Here is a 24898-nt window from a genome sequence, read left to right on the forward strand (position 1 = left end):
CTGTAATACTTCCCTACTGCTAATGCATGTGCTTGTGGTTTGGAGATCTGAGTTCAAGTTTTAAGCAAGTATCAAGTCTTCCTATCTCTTGCCTGTGTTCTCTTGGGTCTCCCCTATAAGAACCAGGCAGTCAGCATGTGTGAAGAACTTTTCTAATTTGTCTATGGATTTCCTACTCTGAAGAACTCCTGTTAAGGTTAGAGATCATCTCTGGTCACAATTTTCTCCCTTACTGGAAGTGCAACCTCAGGTTGGCAGTGCTGTTAACTTTCCATAGCAGAGTCATGGTTTACTAGTATAGCAACTTTTATTAATAGCATGGTGCAGCATGGTTTTCTTTTTACTTCCAATCAAGTCAAACCTTTCAGCAACTAACAATGTAAACTAAATGTTCTTGCTTTTCTTGGCTAGCCTCATTCTGACAAAATCACCACACTGTCTGAGCTGGAAGAATGGGAGGAGAGAATGGAGATAGTCCTGGACAAGAAAGTTACAGGCTCCCTGTCATCTAGAAAGAACTGACACACTTTACACTGTTGGTTGGAATGTACACTAGTTTAGTCCCTATAGAAAACAGTATGGAGATTTCTCAAAGGATTAAAAATGATCTGCCTGAGATATAACCCAACAATTCCACTCCTAAGTATCTACCTGCAGAATACAAAAACACTAATTCAAAGGTAAACTTGTATGTTCACGTTTACACAACACTATTTACAATAGCCAAGCTATGGAGCTTGGCGAAGTACAACAGAACAGATGACTGTTCGATCAGAAAGATGTATATATACACAATGGAATTCTAGTCTGTGATCAAAAAAGATAAGCTTCTGTGACTTTTGGTAATATGGATTGTGCTGGAAGGAACTGTTTGAACCAAATAAGTAAGAAGGAGGAAGACAAATATTGGATATTATAACTGATATGTGGAGTGTAGAAAAACCAGGCAAAGAATCAGATAATGTCAGCCTTAAAAGTTAAATTTTGAAAGCTGACTAAAGAACTGAGGCATTCAGGTGGGGAGGGGAAGGGACAAGAACAAAGTGGGGAGGGAGCTCAGGGGCTATGGTGGTGAACAATAGTTGTTTTGGTGGTGGGTGAATTACAATAATAACAACTGAAAGGGGGGCTGTACTTACAAAGTACTCCTAAAACAACAATATAAACAAATAATGCCTCAATTAAAAAAATTAAACCCAGATGAAACAAACACAACATCACAGTCTACATATGAAAATAAAAATGTAAATGCCTCAATTTAATGAATCAAAACCCAATAATGGAAGAATGGATAATGAAGCAGCAGTTTATATTAATCAGCCATAAACAATGGAATCTTGTCATTCAAGATCACATGAATGGACCTTAGGGAATTACATATAGTGAAACAAGTCAAAAGGAGAAACACACTTTATGATTTAACTTATTTGTGAAATATAAAGAAAACAAAACAAACCTTTCGACCGACAAAGAGAATGGTGATTACAAGAGTGAAGGAAGGATCAGGTATTGGGCAGAAGCAGCGGATTGGTCAGTGGCAAATGGTGAGTGGACATGTTGGTGAGAACATGTAATCTTGGAACCTATACAGCATTGTAAACTGTTACCTCAAAAAAAAAAAATCCTATAAAATAAGAATAAACACAATAAAATAATAAAAGCTTCACCTGAAAAAAACCCAAAAAGGTAAGTAAATGAATACATTCCCAAACCTACCCTCTTTTTTTCTCATGTAGATGAGGCTGTGCTGAGATAGTAATCTAGGCTCTATAAAGGCATTTTAACTAGTCTACTGTTAAACAATTGGTTGCTGATGTCTCCTTTGTTTAGGAAAGTACTGTTTTGCTCTCAAAATGAATGATTATTTTGTTCATTAGCATGTTATTTGATTTGAAGGCACTGGAAGGTAGCTATAATTTAGGAAGACTGTAGAATGAGAAAACTAAGACTGAGATTTTGATTCTGTCTCAGTCAATAACTGACGCTGTTCTCTTTGGACCTCCATTTTTGCTTCATAAGAGGAGAAAGTTGAACTATTTTATTGATTTTCAAGTAAGACTGAGCTGAAATATCATTTATGACCATCACCCTATTGTTAGAATCCCTAGGGTTGAGGTGTGATAACCTGTAATTTAAAAAAAAAAAACAAACAAAGGAAAGTTTTTGTAGTTAGCTAGACTGGCAAAGGGATGACCCTTGCTATCCCATGTCTACATGAACTCAAAACATGGCCCTAAACTGATTCTTCTTCATTGCTCTCAACAAAAGCAAAGCTCACTTTGTGTTAGGTACCCAGACCAAGACAGCTTCTGGTTTGTTTTTGTGTAGTATTACAAAACTTAGGTGTATGTGTCTCTCCCCCCCTCTCCAAACTTGCCCCCCCATTACCCGTCCTCACACCCCCACAAGGAATATAATGAGAAATGAGAATTGCATAAAGGAAACTCACATCTTTCCTGGATGATAATTGCTATCAACAGAGAACTGCTAATTATCTGATAAACCAGTCTGACAGTGTATTTTGATCACTTTATTCTTTCTGAATCTGTAAGTATCTTCTACTATTTCTTTCCTTTCCCAACCTTTAAAGAAACAGCCTTTCCCAGCATGAACTTATTTTAAAATAAATTAAATAAGGTTTTGCATGCAAGGAAGGGTACTGTGAACAGGACATTTCTTAACCAGCTCCACAGTCTGTTTTCTTAAGAACAGGATAAATTAAAACCCGGAGGAAAATGTGGCAGATAGCTGCCTAGACATAAACATTCCTGCTAAAACACAGGCATTCAATTCCTTTCATCTATGAAAAATAAAGACCCACCTATGTCCTTATGAAAGACACTGAGATCAATGTGAGGGGCTGAAAATACTATGCTCTTGGTGTTTCCAGAAGAGAAAGCTTCCTTTGGATGCCAAAAGCCAATATTCACTGAACTAGGCTCTCAGCAGGCACGCTTACATGCATGGCAGACTGGTGGTCCCAAAGCACCAGTGATGTGCTCTGTTCTCCAAGCAGAACTGCAGGCTTTTCTCCTGTCTGGACCCTGGAGAACTTAGTGCTTTCTATTTGGCAGGTAGCAATTCTATTTTGAAGTCAGGGAAATAATAATTTTAATGTACAATTTCCTAACCTGGTGATTCTCAGTCTTGAAATGATGAACCATTTGCTTTGACAGATATGTCTGACAGTAGTAGACATTTTGATTAAATAATATGTGCCCAGCAGAAACACAATGTGCTACTAAAAATAATATAATTGAAATGTAGACTTAAACATCACCTTCCCACAGTTTTATAAATAATAAAGTTGGGGATCAAGATCTAATGTAAAATATTAATATGCAAAATAAACAATAAAATTGTTTTTATTCTATAAAACTATTTTTTTGTGTGTGGCTCCCTATGAATTTCACAGTATTTGTTCTATTTTTTTGAAGAATGTCATTGAAGTTTTAATTGGAATAACACTGAATTTATTGCTACCAAATTGCTTTTGGTAGGCTGGCATTTTGACAATGTTAATTCTTCCAGTCCATGAGCAGGGGAAGTCTACAGTGATGGTACACAGGTGAATTGGTGGTGGGGATCATACATGAGATGTAAAGCAAACTTTGTATAAACATGAAAAATGATGTAAAAATATATAAAATAAAAATAAATAATTTGAAGGGAACGTATCATAATAAATGTGATCATAGTTTAATTATATAGCCATGTATTTCTATTAGCATTATATATATTAAAAGGTTTTCATTAATAATGCATTAACATAAAAATAATTGCTTTAGAATGGTGGGATTAATAGCTGATTTTAACACACTTTCATACCTTATGTATGATGGTTTTAAAACATTAAATTATCAGCCTTCTCTGGTGGTGCAATGTGTTAAAGCACAGTACTGTGAAGCTTATGGCAGCTGCTTCAGTGTGAGTTCGATCCCTGGCCAGGGAGGTGACCCAAATGGCAGACCTCTCCTGACCTGCCCACTGCTCCCCTCAGCAGCGTATTTAACTCCATCTGCCTGTTCTGCTCCCCACTCTGTCTCTGGTGACTCGACTCACCATTCCTGCACCTTTGGCCCGTACCCCAGTTCTACATACATAAGTAAATAAATCTTTAAAAAATAAATTATCACTATAATTAAGAATTAATGCCAACTGAATAGGATTATCTAGGGCTCTGAGCAGCCACCTCGACCTGCCTGTGTTCTGTTTCCCCTCTGTGCACATATTCTTTCAGTCAAAGAATAACAAAGTGGGCAAGTGCTCCCTTGTGGGCAGAAGGCTACAAGTTTGAGTTGATTGTAGACTTAATAAGTTTGACTGCCTTAAGCAAAGAAGATTTAGGGATGGTGGACCACTGACTATCCCTAGACTGTTGCACTAAATATGCAAAGCATCTGTATTACAAAGCATTTGGACCAGGTGAATGACAAGGAAACTGATTTCAGATGGGAGCATCTAGAGAGGTCTCTGAGGATTGATAACAATACCAAACTCTGAATAATGATGAAGTCATTCAAGTTCAGGGAAGAGGATAGTGAGTGAAGACACAAAAGGAACATGAAAAATGGTTGTCCTAAGGTAGGAGAGAGCTGGGAAGCTTCACACTGGTCATTTATATGGTCTGATTTTTATTTTATAAGGGTCTCTTTGTTGTGTGTATAAAGGACTGGAAGAGAGAATGAGTTCAGGGTGATGAGCATAGTTGAAAGAGTGAAAAATTGAAGGATCTGGTGATGGAATCAAGAGGTAAGAGGGAAGTAAGTATCAGTGGTCGTTCCAAGATTTCTGACTTGAGAAACCGGGGCTGAGTCCCCATTTTGAGTTGTGAAGTGGTTGTTTCCTAAAGGAAATGTGAACTCACATATGCCCAAGAAACCAATGAAAAGGAATCAGAGGTGTTGGAGCTCATCGAGTGTGGTTAGAGACAGGTGTGAAGACAACCTCTTGGTGCAGGGAGGGCTTGCCTTTATTTGTTTTTAATTTTTTAAGATTTATGTATTTATACATACAAGAACTGGAGTCCGGCCAAAGGTGCTGGGCAGGGGTGAAAGAATTTGCCAGAGATGGAGTGGAGAGAAAAATAGGCAAATACACTGAAATACATTGTTGATGGGAGCAAGTGGGGGAGGCAGGTGAGGTCTGCTGCACCATGTGGGTCAGCTCCCTGGCCGGGGATCAAACTCATACCCAGTGACTGCTGATAACTTGATAGCACTGAGAGTTTAATCCCTGCACCACCATGGAGGCCTGGGCTTGCCCTTTAAATAAACAAGATGAGGCCTTCCCTGGTGGTGCAGTGGGTTAAAGTTTAGCACTAAGAAGCTAAAGTCACTTCCACATGAGTTCGATCCCCGCCTGCCCCGAAGGTGATCACATGGCTCTGCAGACTCGCCTGACCCGCCCGCTGCTCCCCTCAGCAGTATACTGCATTGTCTGCCTGTTCTGCTCCCCACTCTGTCTCTGGTGAAGCCTCTCACTGCTTCTGAGCCTCTGGCCTGTACCCCAGTTCTGTATGCACAAATAAATAAATCTTTAAAAAAAAAGTAAATAAACAAGCAAGATGGGTGGACACCACTCCAGAGGATCCTTGCTTCCACCAAGTTCAAACATATAATAGAACTTCAGATTGTCCTTCCCTCCCGACAGGAATATGCGTGTGTGTTCTGAAGGATAGAAGCTCTATTGAAGCTCCTAATGCAGTGGGTAATAGATTCAGGAAGAGTGGAGTTATAGATTTTTGACCTTTCCCTTCTTATTTTTGACCTTTACCTTCTTTAGCCCATTTCAATATAATCAATAGTGGTGTACTTCAAAAAGTCAAAATCTTTTACCTGTATTTGAGTGTTGTTTAAGTATTTTCTTACGCTTTTTCAATTTTCTTCCTTATCTTTTTTTCCCCTTTCTTTTACCAAATTCTCATAATGGGTAATCCAAGGAAACCCTTGGTAAATATTAAGCATTATACTTTATGACTACTGAATAAAATGCAAATAGTATGTAGAAAAGAAGTTTGGAAAGAGATCAGCGATTGCCAGACACTGGAGGAGGGATTGATTACAAAGAGGCAAGAGGAAATTTAGGGGCGGGGATTGATAGAACCAAGCTCTATCTCCATTATAGGGTTGTCTACTGATGGGCATGTGTCCAAATTCACAGTACTGTAAACCCTAAAAGGTGAGCTCTAAACTAAGTAAAATCACTCAATAACAAAGGTGTAGGGATGTTCCAATTTGAAAATAAGTTAAATTAATTACACCGAGTTTCATAGGAGTGTGGGTGTGTTGGAACTGTGGGTACAGTTCTCTTTTTTCTGAGGCAGCATACTGTATTGGTTAAAAACATGGCCTTTAAGGGCCCTCCCTGGTGGAGCAGCAGGTTAAAGCACAGCACTAAGAAGCTAAAGCCACTTCTGCATGAGTTCAATCCCTACCCCAGAGGCTATCCACATGGTGCTGCAGACCTCTCTTGTCTCGCTCGCTGCTCCCTCAGCAGTGTACTTCATCACTCAGTCTGTTCTGCTCCCCACTGTCCCTGGTGAATCCTCTCACTTCCCCTGTACCTCTGGCCTATACCCCAGTTCTGTATGCATAAATAAATAAATCTTAAAAAAAAAACAAAACATTGCCTTTATAACCAGAGGACCTGCCTTATTCTCTAAGTTACAGAACTCTGTTGCTTCTGTTTCCTAGTATGTCAGCTGAGATAGCAGCATATAGCTATTATTATAATTAAGCAACATTGACAAAGGCAAACCAGAGGAACAAACACTGAAAACTTAAGGCTGTGTAATGGGAGAAAGTCTCTGATCATTCTTCACTTTGTTGGGAAGTTGAGGTCATCCTCATCTCTGCTGAAAAATCATCTTCCTCACAACACCCCCCCCACACTGAACTTTGCCCAGTCTGCCATATAAGGCAGCCACTGCTGAGTAAACGCTCTGGAATAAACCTCAATGAGAGAATAAATCACCTTTCATGCCATGCTCCCTCCAGGTGAGGGCTGAGGTCATTGCAAAAGGCATAACAAATAGTTGACATAATGTACCAAACTAATAGATTCTATAAGGAAAACTAAATGGAAAAATTTTCTTGAGCACTAGGCACCGCTGGCTGAAGAGACAGTGAAGCTAGTGTTATTATAGATGTAGTTGAATCAATAATACTTTTTCATTCGTTTCTTTTTCATTTCACAAAAATGCCTATTTTAACCAGAAAAAGAGAGGAGATATTATCGAGGGCAATTTTTCATGCTCACATGGATTAAATTCTAGGACACATAGCTCTTCTAAATAGTCTCATTTCTGTTATTTTTTCCTCTCCTCAGAAACATATTCAATTCTGTTCCAGCAGTGAGAATTCATCTGGAAAGCTATGACAATCAATTAAGTAAATGAGAAAATAGAATGCTTGTAATTATGATAATCAAGCTATATGAAACCCACCCTCTTAGGGCTAATACCCACACATCTTTAAGCAATATATTAATTAAGCTTTGGATAATTGTAACAATTAGGATTAAGCTTGTATAATTTTTAAAAATCACTCTGAGAGAAAAACAGGAAATATTTTTAAAAGATATGCAGCTGTTGGTTTTTAATACAATTCATTTTCATGACTACACCGTTGTTTCCTTGGCTGTGTGGAGAGCATTCCAGTCTGTTTTATTGATGGGACTTCTCATCTACAACTGAAGAAAAGTTTTTCAGTGTTTCCCTCTTTTAAGATACAAGTTGGCAAACGTTTCCTTCAAAGGACTACATAGCAAATATTTCAATCTTTGCAGCCTAAAAGGAAAAGTTATGGAAAAGTACTTATATGATAGGGAACAAATTCTCAGCTTCTTTATTGATGGAATTCATTGAGTACATTGTTGTTTTGGACATACACATTACCTGAGGGGCAGAATGGATTTCTTACTGGAAGGACCACATTTTGCTCAGTGCAATGTTAGTGACCCTTCCCCCAGTCATCATCAATGTTCATTGTGGAATTCTTAGCTGTGGGCTGCTATTTGCTATTTGCCTCTCTGACCATTGCACCATCTTCAGTGCACATCAGAATCAGCTAAAGGATTTGTTGAAATAGATTGCTGAGTCAGACTCCCAGATTTCTGGTGAGGCCCACAAGTTTGCATTTCCAACAAGTACCCACATGTCGCTGATATTTTTGTCTGGGGATGTACTTTTAGCTGTTTTTCTTTGTGAAATACCACATTGAATACATGTCTTTCTATTTTATGTTTTCATCATACTTATATATTTCAGCTCTTTGTGCTCTGAGATACAAGGGGGAGGAAATCTGAAGTCAAATTTCCATTTTAAAAATGAAGAATTATTTAGCTAGACTAGGATTGATACTAAAAGGAACATTATCACTTAAATGTCTATTAGTCTTGTGCTTATTTGCCAGAGATAGCAAACAACATTTATTTCTGCTCTAAAGAATTCCTGAATACCATTTATTAATCCAACTACTTTCAGCTTTTTATTTTTTTTAAATTTATTTTTTTTTATGCATACAAAAACTGGGGTACAGGCCAGAGGTGCAGGGGAAGTAACAGGATTCACCAGAGGCAAAATAGGGAGCAGAATGGGCAGACTGACTGAGATACACTGCTGAGGGGAGCAGTGGGCAAGTCAGAAGAGGTCTGCTACACCATGTGGGTCACCTCCCTGGCCCTGGCCTGGGATTGAACCCGTGCTTCACTGGCTGCAGATTGTTTCATAGTGCTGCACTTTAACTCCTCATGCCACCAGGGAGGGCCTCCAATTACTTTTAAAATAACAATATTCCAAAAGACACAAGAACATAAACATAACAATGACAATTTTGCCTAAATTAAACATGTTGTAATTTACTAGGTTATCAATATGATGTCTCCTGGATTGGAATTTATTCTGTGTTCAACCCTTAGAACTTCTTGAGGTTGCCAAGGGACTAGAGAGATGTCTGTATCCTAAATCCTGAAGTAATCCATGGTTTATTAGACCAAATCATCTTTAAGTAACTGAAAAGTTGCACTGGGCTATTACATACAAGTTATGAATGACTTAAACTATTACCTATGCTGAGAATTTAGAGAAGGTTAATTAAAACAACAGGTCATCAGTTAATTTTTAGGATTACATCATATCAAAGAGATTCTTTCAGAAAAGAAACAAAATGGAAAACATATTCTCTCTCTGTTTATTTGTCCCAATGTTTAAAAAAAAAATCAGCTTTATGAAACCATAATCTTCCTCATGACAAATGGGCTTGTACATTAGCATCGTGCTTTCAATCAACAGTTAAAGATTCCAGAGGAAGGTAAAAAAATTGAATGTAAAGACATCTCAGCATCTATTTGTCAATTTTCAATTTTATAACATCGATACAAAAAAATAGTATTCTGATTAGCAGCTTGTTTGGCAACCCATGTAACCCTAAACAGTACTACAAACCTGGAGAGTGCACTTTACAGACAATTACGTTTGGCGAAATAGTATGTACAATTTTGACAAATAAATACATAAATACAATCATTCATATATAACAATATACCTAAATGTCAATTATCATCAAGCGTTTCTAGTAAATTACTTTTTTCATTCACAAGTTACTGTTGCTTATAAAAACTATCTTTACCTTTACAGAAGAAATGACAGTCAATTCCCCCATGAAACCCACATATTAGGAAAGGTAGAAAATGAATCCCAGATGCTTTAATGCAAATATTCCATTGTCTTTTGATAGAAGAGATTTCATTGAAAAATTCCTTCCTTGACTTCCCTGTAAAGAGTATGTTTTCCCCATATCATACCACCTAAAGGGGTTTTGTTGTTTTTGAATTTAATCCAAATCGAAATGATTTTCATGTTTGATTTTGGTTACTGAAAAATACGGCACTATATACTGACACTGGCATTTGCTCTAATGTAAGAAGACACAAAGCCACGAACACTCGACACCAAAAAAAAAAAAAAAAAAAAAAACACTTATTATCCAAAAATAAATTTAAAAAAAGAGAAAATATAAGAATACAGAGATTGATTACTGCTCCCTTTTGTTTTCCGTACACAATAAACAAAACAGGTGAGGGAACAGTCAGAGGTTTTATAAAAATTGCCTGAATGACTCCTGGTACAATACTGTCTGAAATATTTGATGTCAAAGAAATAAGAACTTTGAAAAATGCCTTAAAATACTTGAAAGTATACTTTGATCAATGACATAACATTAACAAAATATAAATTATAGTTTTTCTGGCTCACTCGACTTAAATATTTTTTGAACATTCAAAAAACAAAGGGCAAACATGCTTTAGGCTGTTGAAACACCAGACCAATGGTTTTGCCTCACCAAGTTTCATGCAGAAGAAAATGTTACACAGCAAGCAGATTCTAGCTATCAGTACAGTTTGGGAGAAGAAAAAAAGGTCTTTAAAATATATACATATGGTCTCTGATGAATATTTATACGTTGGTCACATGGGCACTACCTAGCATAAGAGTTAGGAAATAGTTCTTTAAGACATACGATGTTCTGGTTTTTGCTCCGTTTAACGATTAGGGCTCTATTAATTATGTACACACACACACACACACACACACAGACATACACACATACCGAACAAGTCATAGATGTGCATATATGATGCTTACAATGTGCAATTCCTTCACACCAAAGGTGGCTTGACTGAGCATCAGGTAGTGGCAATTTGATAGCTGAGATACACACTTGGTTCGCTACATGGCTGAAAGACGAACCAAGTACAAAACCATAGGAATTTTCAAGTGATAGGAATTCACAGCAGTTGAGGAGGAGGAGTAGGGGTGGCTCACCTTTTGTGTATCTCTCTCCCCAGGCGATCTAATACTGTCTCTTAATCAAACTCAACATTCTTGCCAACTAAGATGAAAATGTATTAAAGGCTGAGAAGGGCTGTGCCATATTGGGTTCTTTTGTGCCAGGGATGACAGGGCCAATGATTTCAAGAGATTGTTCATTTTTTCTACCTGTTTGCTATCAACTTAGGGGGGCTTTGAAGGGTCAGGTTAAAAAAAAAAGCTGTACTTTTTCAGTTGTGAAGTTTTCTTTGAATGAAACAAGTTTTCTGATGACTGGTAGATGGTCAATATGTAGCTTTGCTGGGTGGCTATGTTTCTTATGATAAAGGTGGTTCAGCATGAATTGTCCTAAAGGTTCTCACTGAGAATTCAGATGAAATGTTTCCTGAGATCTAAATTGATGTGATACATTTTGCAAAGCAAGTGCTTTAATTCCCGAACTTTCCCCCACTATACCCTCAGTCAGAGGCTCCTTCCCAAAGAAAGGTAGCTGTCTTCTCTTTCAGCACCCTGGAATATCAAGGCAATGCACTGAAGTAACAATGTATTTTCATAGAAGCCAGGAGAAATGACAGAGAAACTGAAGCTTCCCCAAATACCTAACTTTTATCCAAGGAAAAGTGAATGTCTTAGAAGGATTGATGCACTACTAGTTCATATTTAGTATTCTCGGGGTAGATTTTTATATTAAGATAACGTTACTACCACTGATGCCCATCACTGTAATTATTTTAGCATGTAGCATAATGCACAATACACTGCATTAAGTAGCACCTTTTTAACTAAGGGTGTCAGAATAGTTATCAAATGCAATTCAGTCTCACAGCACCTGTGAGGTAGGTGTTATTTCCAGCCATTTTATAAGTGAGCATATTGAAGCAAAGTAGGTAGAAGATTCCTGCTCACACACCCAGTAAGTACGATAAGATCAATGAGACCTGAACCCAAGCTACCCAATCCTTCCTTCTTGTGAAACTTAATCACCACCAAGTCTCCAGAACACCTCCTAACAGCATTGCTGCTAGAGGCATTTAGATGCTCGGGATGTTAGAGAGCATTATAGCTATAAATTTTAGGGCAAAATCATTTGATAATATCAGTACCCAAGATTTGCTTACATGCTTTGCAAATGTGAATGTGTGGGAGGGGCATCTTTATACTATTGCTAAACTTATGCTACTTATAGTGTACACAGAAATTCATATTTTTTCCATGTGATTTATTGTTGTTCTGGCTTCCTACCAACTTGTTTCTACACATGTACCTATCTGAGCCAGAAACTGTAAAATGCACTTAGCGACACTGTGTGGGGGGATGCAGATGAGATTATGTTTGGCAAAGTCTCCTTGGAGGCATCAAGTAATGTTTGTTCTGAAAGAGCAAAAAACCAAATTCCTTGTTTACCTCACTAAGCAGCATTTTACATACATTCCACCTACTGACTAGGTTTATTCCTTGGATAAGCAAACAGTGCTATCTTCTAAACATAGAATATCTGAGTCTCAAGTTTAAATTTCCAATTTTTTAACTGCAGTCTCCTGCCAGTACTAAGTTCATCTCTTGGAGGAACCAAAGATACTGTACACATTATATGGCAATATATGTAAAAATTCAAATGTAATGGCACACATAATGTTAATAATCACATCCAGCAAGTCTTCCTGACTGCATTTCTAAATTGTTTTTGAAAAGTTATTATTCATTTTTGCAGGGATGACATGAAGACATTACTGTTTCAATTTCCCAGAACCAGATTTTTTATCTCAGATACACAGTATGAGAATCCTAGCAGTTGTTAGGAAGTTGCTTTTGAGATCAATGGCAATGCCTTAGGACCTGAGGATGAAACATGGTCCTTCTAACTCATGTATTGTTTCTACAACCAGAGTCTAACATTTGCAAATCCAAGAAAGGAACTAAAAGCGGTAAGGAAAAAAACTTTTTACAAAACCCTTCACCAGTTCATCTCCCCTGGTGACTCCTATAAAATATCAACACCCCAGGCCCCATTTCTTTAAAAAAGCAAAGAAATGTATTTACACTAGTAAAAATCTTAGCATTTGAGATGTTTCTTGCTTGACATGTCATTCCAAATTCTGTGCATTTCTTCTGGAGAGATCTGATGCACGGTGATAACTCGGCGAAACCTACACAAACTGTAGGCCATTTTCCAGTGATTGAAGCCACTGTTCTGGAAAGGATGTATGCCCAGCTTTCGAAGACACAGTCCCACATACACATCTTCAAGGTGAAGAAGCCTTGTATGGAGTGAGGTCTTGTAAATGAGCTCGGCCACATCGCCTGAGAAGATATAGCCAGTCCCTGAACAGAAGGGTGGGTAGTTACTATCAGGGTACAGGTCTCTGGGCATATACCACTTACTGCGCACATCCCGGATGGGCCCTCCATTGATGACGTAGCCAGTGAAATATCTTCTTCTTGGCTTGGTGGAGGGTTTTAGTAGTTTATAAATAAGGTTGTCCATGTTTACAAAAATGTCAGTGTCTGTTTTCATGACATACTTGGCTTTTGAACAAAAAGTGGCCACCCATCTCATCCCCATTAAAGTTTTGAGGGTAAGGTTATGGTAGGAGTCGATAAAGTCTTCCACGATAATATCATGGAAGATTTGACTCTCTTGCTCCACCATATGGTTCAGAACAGGATCAGAGTTCTTGCCCAAGAGGAAAAGTGTTGCGATCTTTATCCCTTTAAAGTTGTTCTCATCTCCCCAAGTCTCTCGAATTGCCTGGCGGGCATCAAATTCTTTGTGGGTAGTGCTGATGAGAATAACAAGGAAAGGAATATTTTTCTCACATTTCTTGGGTTCGTTAATAAGAAATTCAAAAGAATGTGGGTTTATAGGCCGAGTTCTTATGTTGCCAAAGGTGAAGTTTTTCCTAGCAACTATGAGGTGGCTGAAGGGCTTGGAGCCAGTGTAGGAGGAAGTGGGGCGAGTTATACTCAAGTACCAGAGAGCACTGGCCCAGCACACGACTGTCAAAACATATAAACATGAGACCTTTGAAGCCATTGTCTTGCGAGCACGTCTACTCCAAATACTGAAGAATAGGCCTTGCTGGCATTAGCTTTTGCTCATCTTGCAGAGGCTGCATATTACAAATAAATCTAAAAGGTCAATACAGGAGTATGAGTGTGGGATTGTCCGTGGGTCTCAGTGGCACTCTGCTGCCTCTGCATTCACTCTTCTTCCTTCCAAACCTGATGGAAGGCTCCAGGCCTCACAAATCTTCCTCTTAATTCTGCAAAATCAATAAAGTACAGTTGTCGTTCAGAATTATTTAGTCATTTCATATCTTCAAACAACAAAAGAAGGGTATAAGAATTACCCACAATGACTAAAATAAACACAAGCATCTGTTTCCATCAGTACTGAAAACATCCTCACATAACTGTCTTCCCATTTCTTCCCTTGATAGAAATTGTTTATATATATATATATATATATACCCATTAGCAAGTATATAGACTATAAACTCTAGAAGAATATGAAGTAAATTCAACATTAGTAATTCAAAAAGTTTCCCTCTTTTCACAGAGGGCCTTCTTTGCAGTTAATATTTTCTGACCCTAAAGTCCTCATTCAAGCAGGAGAGTCTCACAAGTGACCTCATCACTCTTTTCCATTATTTCCAAGTCTGGGTTTTTGTTTTCTTGACTCTGATGAAGGGATCAGTTCTCAGCATCTCTTGGCTTTTTCTAGCCCTATATTTGACAATCTGTCAGTCACCACAGGGAAATCTCTATTAAACTTGTCTCTCTTGGAGATGACTTACAAGTAATTCCCAATTTTTCTCATTTTCCCCTTCCTGTAGTTCTCACAAATGCTAGCTCCTAATTCTCAGTCTTCTGTGAGGCTTCATCTGGAGGATATCTTTCTCCGTCATGTCTGGAAGCCATCACCCAAGTGTCCTTTCAGACGCTGGCAGCATTCATGTTTGAGTTGATTGACATGGTATTACTTTTGTGACTTTTCACAACTCGCCTTTATGCTCTTTTGATGAAATTATGCTGGCACTTTTTAATTCCCTTTACTTAGTTACACTTGCCTATAAGCATAGCAGGGATATGATAAGAAAGATGATTGAGATTGGGGGCCACAGATTCAATGAAGGCAACAGGGCACATTAATTGGTGTTCATGTAAGAAAATTTGTTCTTCAGAACTCTAAGCCCTTATAGAACATCAGTTGTTATCATGTCAGCTAAAAATATATGTCAGGTTACAAAGTTCATCTATGGAAAAAATGGTTTCCTTCCCAGTGAGACCAAACAGTGGTGGTGGGGGAGAGGAGAAAGAGGAGAGAGAGAGAGAGAAGAGAGAGAAGAGAGAGAAGAGAGAGAGAGAGAGAGAGAGAGAAGATAATGGGTATCAATTTCAACAAAGTCTGCTTCAATCAAAACTATACACTTGAATGTACAGACTGTGTTGAAGGAATTTAACTGGTTTTTTGACTGAAAATGATGTTTCTAAGCACAACAGTCATGATGAAATGAAAAGACAGGATAGGCAACAGCAGAGATAATACACAGCCATTTGTCTAAGCCAAGAGCTGACTGTGAATATAAGGCCCATATGAGACTAGCAATAACTCACTGTGGTTACGGTTCCAACTAAATGAATATTAGAATGGCTTCAAGCAGCATGACTCAGGCATCCAACCCATAATAAGTACTCTCTAAATATAGACTCTGGTATTTGGTCTCCTGGAGGAAATTTCTGCTGTAAGGTGCAACAAGCTGATAAAAAGAGGGATTTGATGTGCAGTAAGCTTTGACACCTTAAACAGTAAGCAAACATAAATGAGAGAAGTCAGGAACGGACTTTTGAAAAGGGGTTCTCAACTGGGAATATGCGGTCATCAACTCCATTGGCACCCCAAAGCAATGTGAGTCTTAAAATGGTACTAGAAAACACACTGTGTCCAATATTGTCCAAGGCTTGTATCAATTTTATAAACCTAACTTTATCATCCTATGCCCTTTCTCACCCTTTACGCAAACTTTCGTGTCGACTGTCACTAACCCAGTAAGGGACTCCCAGAGAGACACACCTGGAAGAGACTCCTGTCAAATTCTCCACTGGAACCACTAATCAGGCTATTAGTGGAAGATTAATGGTGTGCACAAAGTATTGGAAAAACACAGTCGAACCCATACTCCTCCACAAGGAACTTAAGAGTCTGGGAGCAAGAAAGACTTCAAATAAATTACTAAAACAATGTGATAAGCACTAGCATCAGAAAGCACTTGGGGTACACAGGAGAGGGGGTAGACAGAGTATGGGAGAACCAGGTTCAGTCCTGGTGACTGTGCCTGGTATGACTCCAGGGACTAAAATGTAAATCCCATTTCCCAGTCCTGCCCTGCCAACAAACCACAAGGCTGCTTTGGGGAGCAGTCAGAGACATTTCAAGAAGTTTATCTGAAATGAATATTTAAGAACAAGCAGAAATTATCTGGGTGAAAACTGGACAGAGGGAGGAGCATGTGCAAAAAAGCTAAGAAAGCACAGCATGTGTCAGATTACAAATATTGTAGTAAATGAAGAGCACTGCGTGATGGGGGAGGGGTGAGTAGGGGTGGAGATTTGGGGATCTCCAAGGGAAGAAACAGTCAGCAACAAGAGGCACTCAAAAACCACTTCAGCTGAGTAGCTGGTGACCCATCTTTGCAATCTAAAGGGCATAGGGAGGAATATGCCATTCACAAGTCCTGTCCACTGATTTCAACAGCAAGTCACATTCCCATATTAAGGATTTCTTTCCCCCATAGTCCTATGCCTAAGAAGAATGACAATTTGCTTCATTTAATAAATGTCTGTGTGGCTTTTCTGGAGGAAGGGATCTAAAAACACTGATATCTGGGAGATTTATAAAGAAGTAAAAGAGGGTGAAATAGAAGATAAGTAGCTGAGAACATGAATAATGTTTACATATTCATAAACACTTTTCATAGAATAAGCAGCTTTTTTTCCCCAGGCAGCTAGCAAATGCAATCCTTCTTACTACTGTTATCCTAGGGTCTCAGAAATATGTAGTATTATCAGGTACTAAACCTTGCACTACATTCTGTGCTATGTGTTTTATATGGCCTGATTCCTTACAGTGTTCCAAAAGATGTAGTTTCGCCATTCTACATATGTGAAATGGGAAGTAGAGATACGAAGTAGCCAACTCAAGCTGACACAATGGGTGAGTGACAGGCGTCCCAGCTGCCTCAGGCTTGTTAGGACAAAGGGTAACATCTGGGAGTCCACTGCTTGAATATTTTTCTAGTTCATTCTGATTTGCTACGGATCATACTACACACATTTTGTGGAAATTCTTGATTCAAAAAATGAATATTTGCAAAGAACATATTAAAGTTTGAAGATTTTGGGGGGGGGGAAAACCGGGAACGGTGAAGAAGGCCAAAAAAAACTTGCAATTATTTTTCTCGGAAGCTCTGACACGCACACAGTAAAAATCACCATTTCTATTTTCTTCTTTGTTAGACATGAGAACAAAAATAGTCACAATATTCCATCATGGTCACTAGTAAATGTGCATTACCAATAAAAATAGAGGATTTGAACTGTATAAAAGAACCACTTAGATTCTCAAGCGCCTGAGATAATATGGGTCTACAGCAAGGGCTGCTACAAATGTCCTTTCTGCTTACAACAGAACAGATTCTGAAGGTGGTCAGTTAGGTAAAAATATATAAGTCTAGGCCAGAAATAGTATTAAAAGAGAATAGCATGGTATGTTTAACTCTAAAGAGTAATTTCATTTATGCTGAATAAAGTAGCTGGCAATGGGTCAAATGTCCATGTTTTATTCCTGTAGTAATTCTACCTGGCTATTCTGTGCCTCAGAGGCCTTATGTAAAAATTAACATCTGCTTTTTTCCCAAATACATCATAGACATTATTTTGAATTTCTGAGGAACAGTGCCAATGACATCACAATGATACTAAGAGAGTAGGGAGTATGTTAGTTCATGAATTAGAATCCAAAGCATATATGTTGATTGATTCTCCTAACTACATAGAATTGTTGTTAGGTTGGTTTTTATTTTGTTTTTGTTTTTTAGCTTTGTGATTGCACTATACAGATATTTCTGCTAGAGAATTATGTTTTCATCCTGAAAAATTCAAAACCAAAGTCCACTGAAATGTAAAGGAACTATATTAGCTGAAAAGTTCTGTGGAAGACTGAGTGTCACAAAGCAGAAGCTTCTGGAGGAGCCTTTCAGTTTTACAAGATTAAATTAAGAAGTCCTGTTAACAGACACACTAATGTATAAATTAAATAGAATGCTGCACACTTATCATTTGTCATTCCTTTTAGCAGTCTTACCACAACCACAGGCACTGATGACACATTAACTTGTCATCTGTTAAACACAAATTCCTCTAGAGAGAAAAATCTAACTAGAACATCTGAAAGATATTCTTATCTTTCTTATTGTATCACAGATTCCCTCATTTACAGAACTCTCCAATAACAACCTACCTTCACCTTTCAGGAAGTTAATGGGACAGAATTTTCCATTCTGTTTTTCCTAGAAATTGCATGATGGATTGTCTAATATTTTAAGTAATTTATGTTTTAAAAAGGTCCCCAATTGCTGAAGTTCTGCTTTCTATCCAGAAGTAAGATATAGGAACATGTGGGAAGTGGGTCTTGATTGAACTGTCATAGCCTGGGATGCCAAGCTCACATTCTTCTCCATCATAGTTCAGGAAGGTGGAGCCAAACTGACCTCATACTTCAGTTGATGTGGAATCATTCCAATCTGCAGAGACCCTAACAAGTGACCTGCTGTCACTCCCTGGTGACACAATTAATACAGCATCTCCAAATTCTAATCTCCCTTCAATTGTCAAACATATTTCTCTTGTTCATCAAAGATACACTCAACACCTATTTCATGCCAAGCACTGTTTTACAAGCTGGTGAGCCAGATGGGCAGCTTATTTTCTAGGAGAGGGAGGCAAAAATTGAACATATGAGAAATGGTTGCAAAATCAATTTCAGGTAGTGATAAGAAAGTGATTTAATGGGAAAGAGACTGAACTGTGGTAGGAGGGATTTAATGGGACTACTTTAAGTAAAGGGGTCACTCTCTGAGCAGGTGACATTTGAACTGAGGACAGAATGCTTTGCCATCTGTGGGTCAGTCTTTGAGTCCACTAAACTTTTTGTTTTTTTCTTGGCTCTTTGGGCCTAATGTTTCACTAAGAATATGTTTTTTGTTTTTTGACTACTGTCCCTCCCTCTGGTCTTTTGACTCTTCTTGGCTTTTGGTTCCCCTGCTGTGGCTACGCCATACATGCCTGCAAAGACTTTCAGCCCCGAGAGATGCCGGTTATTGCCTGGATCAGTTCGTTAGTGCTGCTACAATGAAGTACCGGGCATCAGGTAGCTTAAGTACCACACACTTACTTACTGCCTCACAGTTCTGAAGGTGAGGAATCTGCAATGATGACAGGGTGGTTTCTTTAGAGGGTTATGAGGGAGAATCTGTTCCATCCTTGTCTGTTATTTTCTGGTGGTTTGTGGGTGATACCTGAGTGTCAGAGGCACGCCCTGATCTGTACTGTCATCTGTATGTGGTTCTCCCTGTGTGCCTCTCTGTTCCAAATGCTCCCTTTTATCAGGATGCCTGTCCTTATTTACAAGGAAACCAGCTATAAATGAGGTCATTTAAATTACCTCATTTGATTATATTTCCAAAGAAGATCATATTTGAATTATTGGAGGTAGGGGAGTTAGGGTTCCATCATATTTTTTTCTTCAGGGGATGGCAGCACAAGTCCACTGTATTCCATTTCAAAAAAATGAAATACTTTGCTCCACAAGACTTCACTCCTTCATATTTTATGGGTTTTGGTAAACAATTTTTAAAGAATAAGAAATTTGGGGCTTAGCATTCAAGAAGGATGGAACATGAGTGCTGAAAAGGTCACAAAGCTTAGTGTATTTTTACATTAAAAATAAAGCTAGTTCAGGTTATATTTTTAAAACCATGTGAGGAATATGGCATAGTTCTAAGCAATCCTTTATTCCCATCTTTCTCCTTACCTTGATCCTCTTAAAAACTGTAAGCTAAGAGAGGTAAGTCAAGACTGTGGCCCATTTTCCAAATTATTTTGACCAAAAGTTCTTGAGACACTGACTTGGCTTCTAGGGAATAACAAATGTCACTCTGTGTCACCTTAGGGTACCAGCATCTCTAGGATTTGGAGACAGATTTGAATATTAGGCCACATAGCATTACAAAAGTGGTTTTAACATGAAAATCCACATAGTACCTTTAGAAATATGGAGTAGGTAGAATACAACGATAAATCATTTGGGAAAAACTCAATTTTAAGCAATTTTTTAAAAAAAAAAAGGAGTGAAAGGAAGACTTAAGACTCAACAAAACAATTTAGAAAAGGTGAGGGGAGAGAGTGGGAGAGGAGAAAGGGGGAGCAGGGAGAGGGGGTGAAAGGAGAGAACTATTGAGTGCTTGAAAATGTTCTTGAAGAAGCTGAGAAATGCTGTAGAACACATCATGATACTGAGTAGGGCAGAAGGGATCCATCCTGAAAGATGTTTTGATCTCATATGACTTTTCTCAGAGCTAGTGTATGAGTGAAATTAAAGAATCATTCTGTGAGGGAAATAGAGGACTAACACCACAGAACTAAGTGATAAATGAACCCCAGAGGCGAGAGACTACTTGGCTGCATTAATTTAGTAAATGGTTATCTTGATGCCCAATTCCCTCCTTTTCTACTGCTCTTGTAATTATGCTCCAAATAAGCACAGGAGAGGAAGAAATAAAGCACTATTAGCACTAGATAATGGTCCTTGAAGGAAAAATTTCATAAACCATTATGCTATACAGCTTGCTAACTTATTATCTCCCCAAATCACAGAGGGCTGGCTTTTTCTCCTGGCCTTTCTTTGAAGTAAGCTTCCTTGGTGTGGAAGGCACCATATCATAGAATTTGAAATCCCTGAATGCTCGCTGAAATAAGCATTCGGATTCCTTTGCCTCAGAAAGACAAAGAGGTAATTTGTTCCTTTTAAAAATTCAATTATGAATCTTTTCAAGGAGACCCCACAATTGAACTCACCCAACAGATCATTTACAGGAGGAAGGCTAGGAAGCAAAAGGTAATATCCGTTATGACTGGGAAGTTGAAATTATTTCCCTCCTAAATCTTGAAGAGTTTATCTGAACCCTTCTCTTTTAAGTTCAAAATTTATTGAAAAGGTCTTTATAAATCTACATTCAAAAGAATGGGCCAACTTAAAAAAAAAAAAGAGTGGTTGGGATGAGGATGTCTTTGTGTGGGCTTAGGCTCTTGCTATTCTGAATGCTACACTCCATTTCACTGCAAAAAAAAGTGCACTTCAAATTAGAAGGGAAGATTACAGCTTTCTTCAAATCAATGTGTTGCCCTAGTTCTAGAATTTGAAGAATTTTAAAACATCGCTACAATCCTCTCAGGGAAAAATGAAAATGAGGATATCTCATTATTTTAAATAAATGCTTGGCTTCCTTTGCAGTGATGGGTGTTGTATCCTGAATGCCTGATAGGGTACACATTTTTAAAGATGGGCAGAGTAATCACTTATTTAATCAGAGACGCCTTGGAGCCTGGCAATGTGGTTGGGCCTTGGGTAGGGCTTCTCCACTGGGAGAGGAAACACTAGAGTGTTTTATTACAGACATGGAAGAGGATGAGAGGAAAGTCATCCTAGTAATATAAACAGCAGCTGAGAAAATTTTAAAATGATGAGCTATGCAATACCGAAAAGAGTATTCATTTAGCCTGTTAGTGGGGGAAAGCTGATACAGATATTTTAGAACTAGAAAAATATTATTGAACTTACTATCTATAAAATCTAAGATGTTTCTTAGACAGTCCATTACAAAGAGGTAATTATATTTTCAGGTACATTTCAAAGATGGATATTAGTAACATGCAGGGACTGGTGACATATAGAAGAGGACTTACTTTTTTTTTTTCCTTTTCAAATTTAAATGCTTCTTTATACAACATCAAGTTACTGGAACATGTAATAGTGCAAAATAACTTTATGTAGCTGATGTCTAAGGAATTTACTTTGTAGGTAGTCGATTTTATGTCACCCAAAGATCTGGATTCAACCTCCAGATTTTTAGCTCTGAATTCTAAGCACTTGTTTGTCTGTTTCCTCATCTGTAAAATGTGAATGTTAACATCTGAACATGCACTGCAGGGTCATTAAAGATCAAATGATATACTGAATTTGAAAGCTGAGTAGTACTATGGGAGTGAAAAGTATTAGCATTATTAATATAAATGTGATAAAGACAAATCCTAAGAAGATTGCCTATATGATAACTTCATGAACAACGATTAGTCTATGCATCTTGACTAATTGGAGCAAAAGCATTTTTCTTACTTGGCTGTTGCTCAAAAGGAAAAAAAAAAAAGGTTGACATTTCTATGTGTCTGCTTAATAGGAAGCTTCCCATATTATTATACAGTGTCTATATGGTTAAAGGTCTTGTACTTCTGTAAACAATGGTGATATACACATTAGAGAAAATGCAAATGAACACTGTGATTATTAACACTAATGTGATGTAGTATTACAATGTTTTTCGAATACAGATTTACAATATTAAAAATCCACTGGATTTAAATAGCCCTCTGAGTAGCATTTTCATTGCTGTAGTTGACATTCTATGTATACCAAATCACCCTGAAGGCTAAACCATGATGATTTCACAGATGTGCAAGGCAAAGCCAATATAAAATGCAACAATTTTTGTCTTCACAGGCTCTTCATGGTTGTGATAGAACCTATCTGAAGTGACATACTACAAGGTATATCATTTCACTCAAGGATTTATCAAATTTTAGCATTAGAATCAGTTTTATGTGTCGTTCTAAATTATACCCAAAGGAGAGCCTGGGTGACAGTATCAGTTTTGTTTGGCAGGGTACTTCTCAGTCTTGCCCTCTTGTTTCTCAAATCTGTGGTACAATTTTTTTTTTTAAAGATCTTATTTATTCATACAGAACTGGGGTACAGGCCAGAGGTAGAGTCAGTGAGAAGATTCACCAGAGACAGAGTGGGGAGCAGAACAAGGCAGACTGACGAAGTACACTACTGAAGGGAATAGCAGGCGGGTCAGGAGAGGTCTGCTGCACCATGTGGTCACCTCCGGGGCAGGCGGGGATCGAACTCATGTGGAAGTGGCTTTAGCTTCTTAGTGCTGTGCTTTAACCGGCTGCGCCACCAGGGAGGGCCCTGTGGTATAATTTTTAAAACTACTTGGTTCGTTCTGTCCCCAGCCATCTATGTTGGTCCTTCAAAGTCCTTTCCTGTGCCAATTTTCAGCATTGCTCCCCAACAACTATTCACCAAACAGTTGCTCAACTTCATCTTCACCAACCTTTTATGCTTGAGGATTCTATTTCTACACACTTCTTTCTTTTTACAACTTCCTTTCGCTAAAGGTTCTTATTTCCCCAGTGGATATGGAGGCCATCTGCCAGTTTCCATCCTACTAGTGCCTTGAATTCTTGACCACAATCCACCTACATAGTTCTCGAATCTGCCTTAGGCTGTATTAGGCTCCTCTAAATTAGATTCCAAGGGCAGAGGTAACAATATTAATCACTCCCAAGGCCTCTTGTGGTTCAATTCTCACACCTGTGTCACTTTTTCATTCTCTCTTCTACACTGCATAACTCTCCACGAAGGTCCATCATCTCTGTTCTGATTCTTGTGACTTTAAATATTGTGGGGTTAAACTCACAATCAAAGAGATTGAGACAGATTGGTCTCCAGGAAAAAGCATAAGATGACAGCTGACAGAAAAGGATTCAAGTTGTAGCTTGGCCATGAAATCTATCAGAAACTTCTCTCCACAAAATCACTCTTAGTTTTAAAACTGCAATATATTTCACTGATCAAAATTTCTGCCACTTTTGTTGTTGTTGTTGTTGTTTTTCCCTGACTTACTAGATGAAGGATTCTTCTGCTCTCTTGGGCACTTTTAGTCTTTCTATTTCCGTTGGCTTGTCACTGGTCTTCAGGACTGTTGATCTGCCTTTGCTTAAAAAAAAGCTTCTCTTTGAACAGAGGTATTAACAAATCTTATTATAATAAAAAAAAAAAAAAAAAAAAAAAAAAACCAAACAAGAGCAACAATAAGGTCTTCTTTTGACCCAGGAATCACTTTAAATTACTGTTATATTGCTTTCCTTCATTTCAAATCCAGAGCCTCTAAATGAGTGTCTTCTGCTTTTCTCCAACTCCTCACCCATTTAACAATTTATCAGTGTGGCACACTAAACCCATCTGAAAAGGTCACAGGAACTCCCAGTCCAAGACTCTGTTCTCAGCTGCTTCTGACACACTTACACATCTCTTCATTTTTTAAAAATAGATTTTTGAGCTTTATTGACATTTTACATGAACAAGAAGCTGGAAATATAATCATATCAAAGAACAAATCGTCACGGTTTTGACAGGGCAGATTTGAAAACAGTTTGAATTATGGTAACTCTTGCTAGATTCTTACTGTATCCTTCTGTTTTTCTTTTCATCCCTGTGGTCTCCTTTTGTGTTTTTGTCACTAAACCATTCTTTGCTTGCTCTTTACATTCTTCAAACCAATCCTCAGTCATTCTCAAGAGAGGAAGCTCTCTCTCGAGAAAGGCTTCTTCTATCACATTCCAATGTTCACCACAAAGGTGGGTCAGAGACCAATAGGCCTTAATGTCCCTTCCCATTTTCAGCACTGTTTTCAATTTCAGACAGTTGTTATGTAAGTTTCTACAAAAGCAGGGAGACAGTTGGCTTCCTTCTGCTTTTTGATATTTTTTTTTTCCTCTAGAAAACAAAGTGAAAACCACCATCCAATTTCTTAATCCACAAAGTCTGTATCATAGATAAACTGAACAGGCACATAGGCCAGGTTTTACTAATGAAAATAAAAGATAAAAATGACTGGTATTTGTTCACCTACATATTTGAGCTTTACTTTTTATTCAAGAGATGTC

The 24898-nt window shown here is 38.1% G+C and overlaps 1 protein-coding gene across 1 annotated transcript in view; it reads right to left on the minus strand.

Annotated features, from left to right (window-relative positions):
• Positions 1–8755: 8755 nt before the first annotated feature.
• Positions 8756–24898, minus strand: part of B3GALT1 (UDP-Gal:betaGlcNAc beta 1,3-galactosyltransferase, polypeptide 1) — a 469881-nt gene continuing 453738 nt past the window's right edge. Inside the window, exon 4 of the mRNA XM_012726495.1 lies at positions 8756–14094. Coding sequence (XP_012581949.1) covers positions 12885–13865 — 981 coding nt within the window. The 5' untranslated portion in view covers positions 13866–14094 and the 3' untranslated portion in view covers positions 8756–12884. The remainder of the gene's footprint in view (positions 14095–24898) is intronic.

Source organism: Condylura cristata, unplaced genomic scaffold (assembly GCF_000260355.1).
Source record: "Condylura cristata isolate star-nosed mole 26May11 unplaced genomic scaffold, ConCri1.0 scaffold00002, whole genome shotgun sequence".
In the NCBI taxonomy this organism is placed as follows: domain Eukaryota; kingdom Metazoa; phylum Chordata; class Mammalia; order Eulipotyphla; family Talpidae; genus Condylura; species Condylura cristata.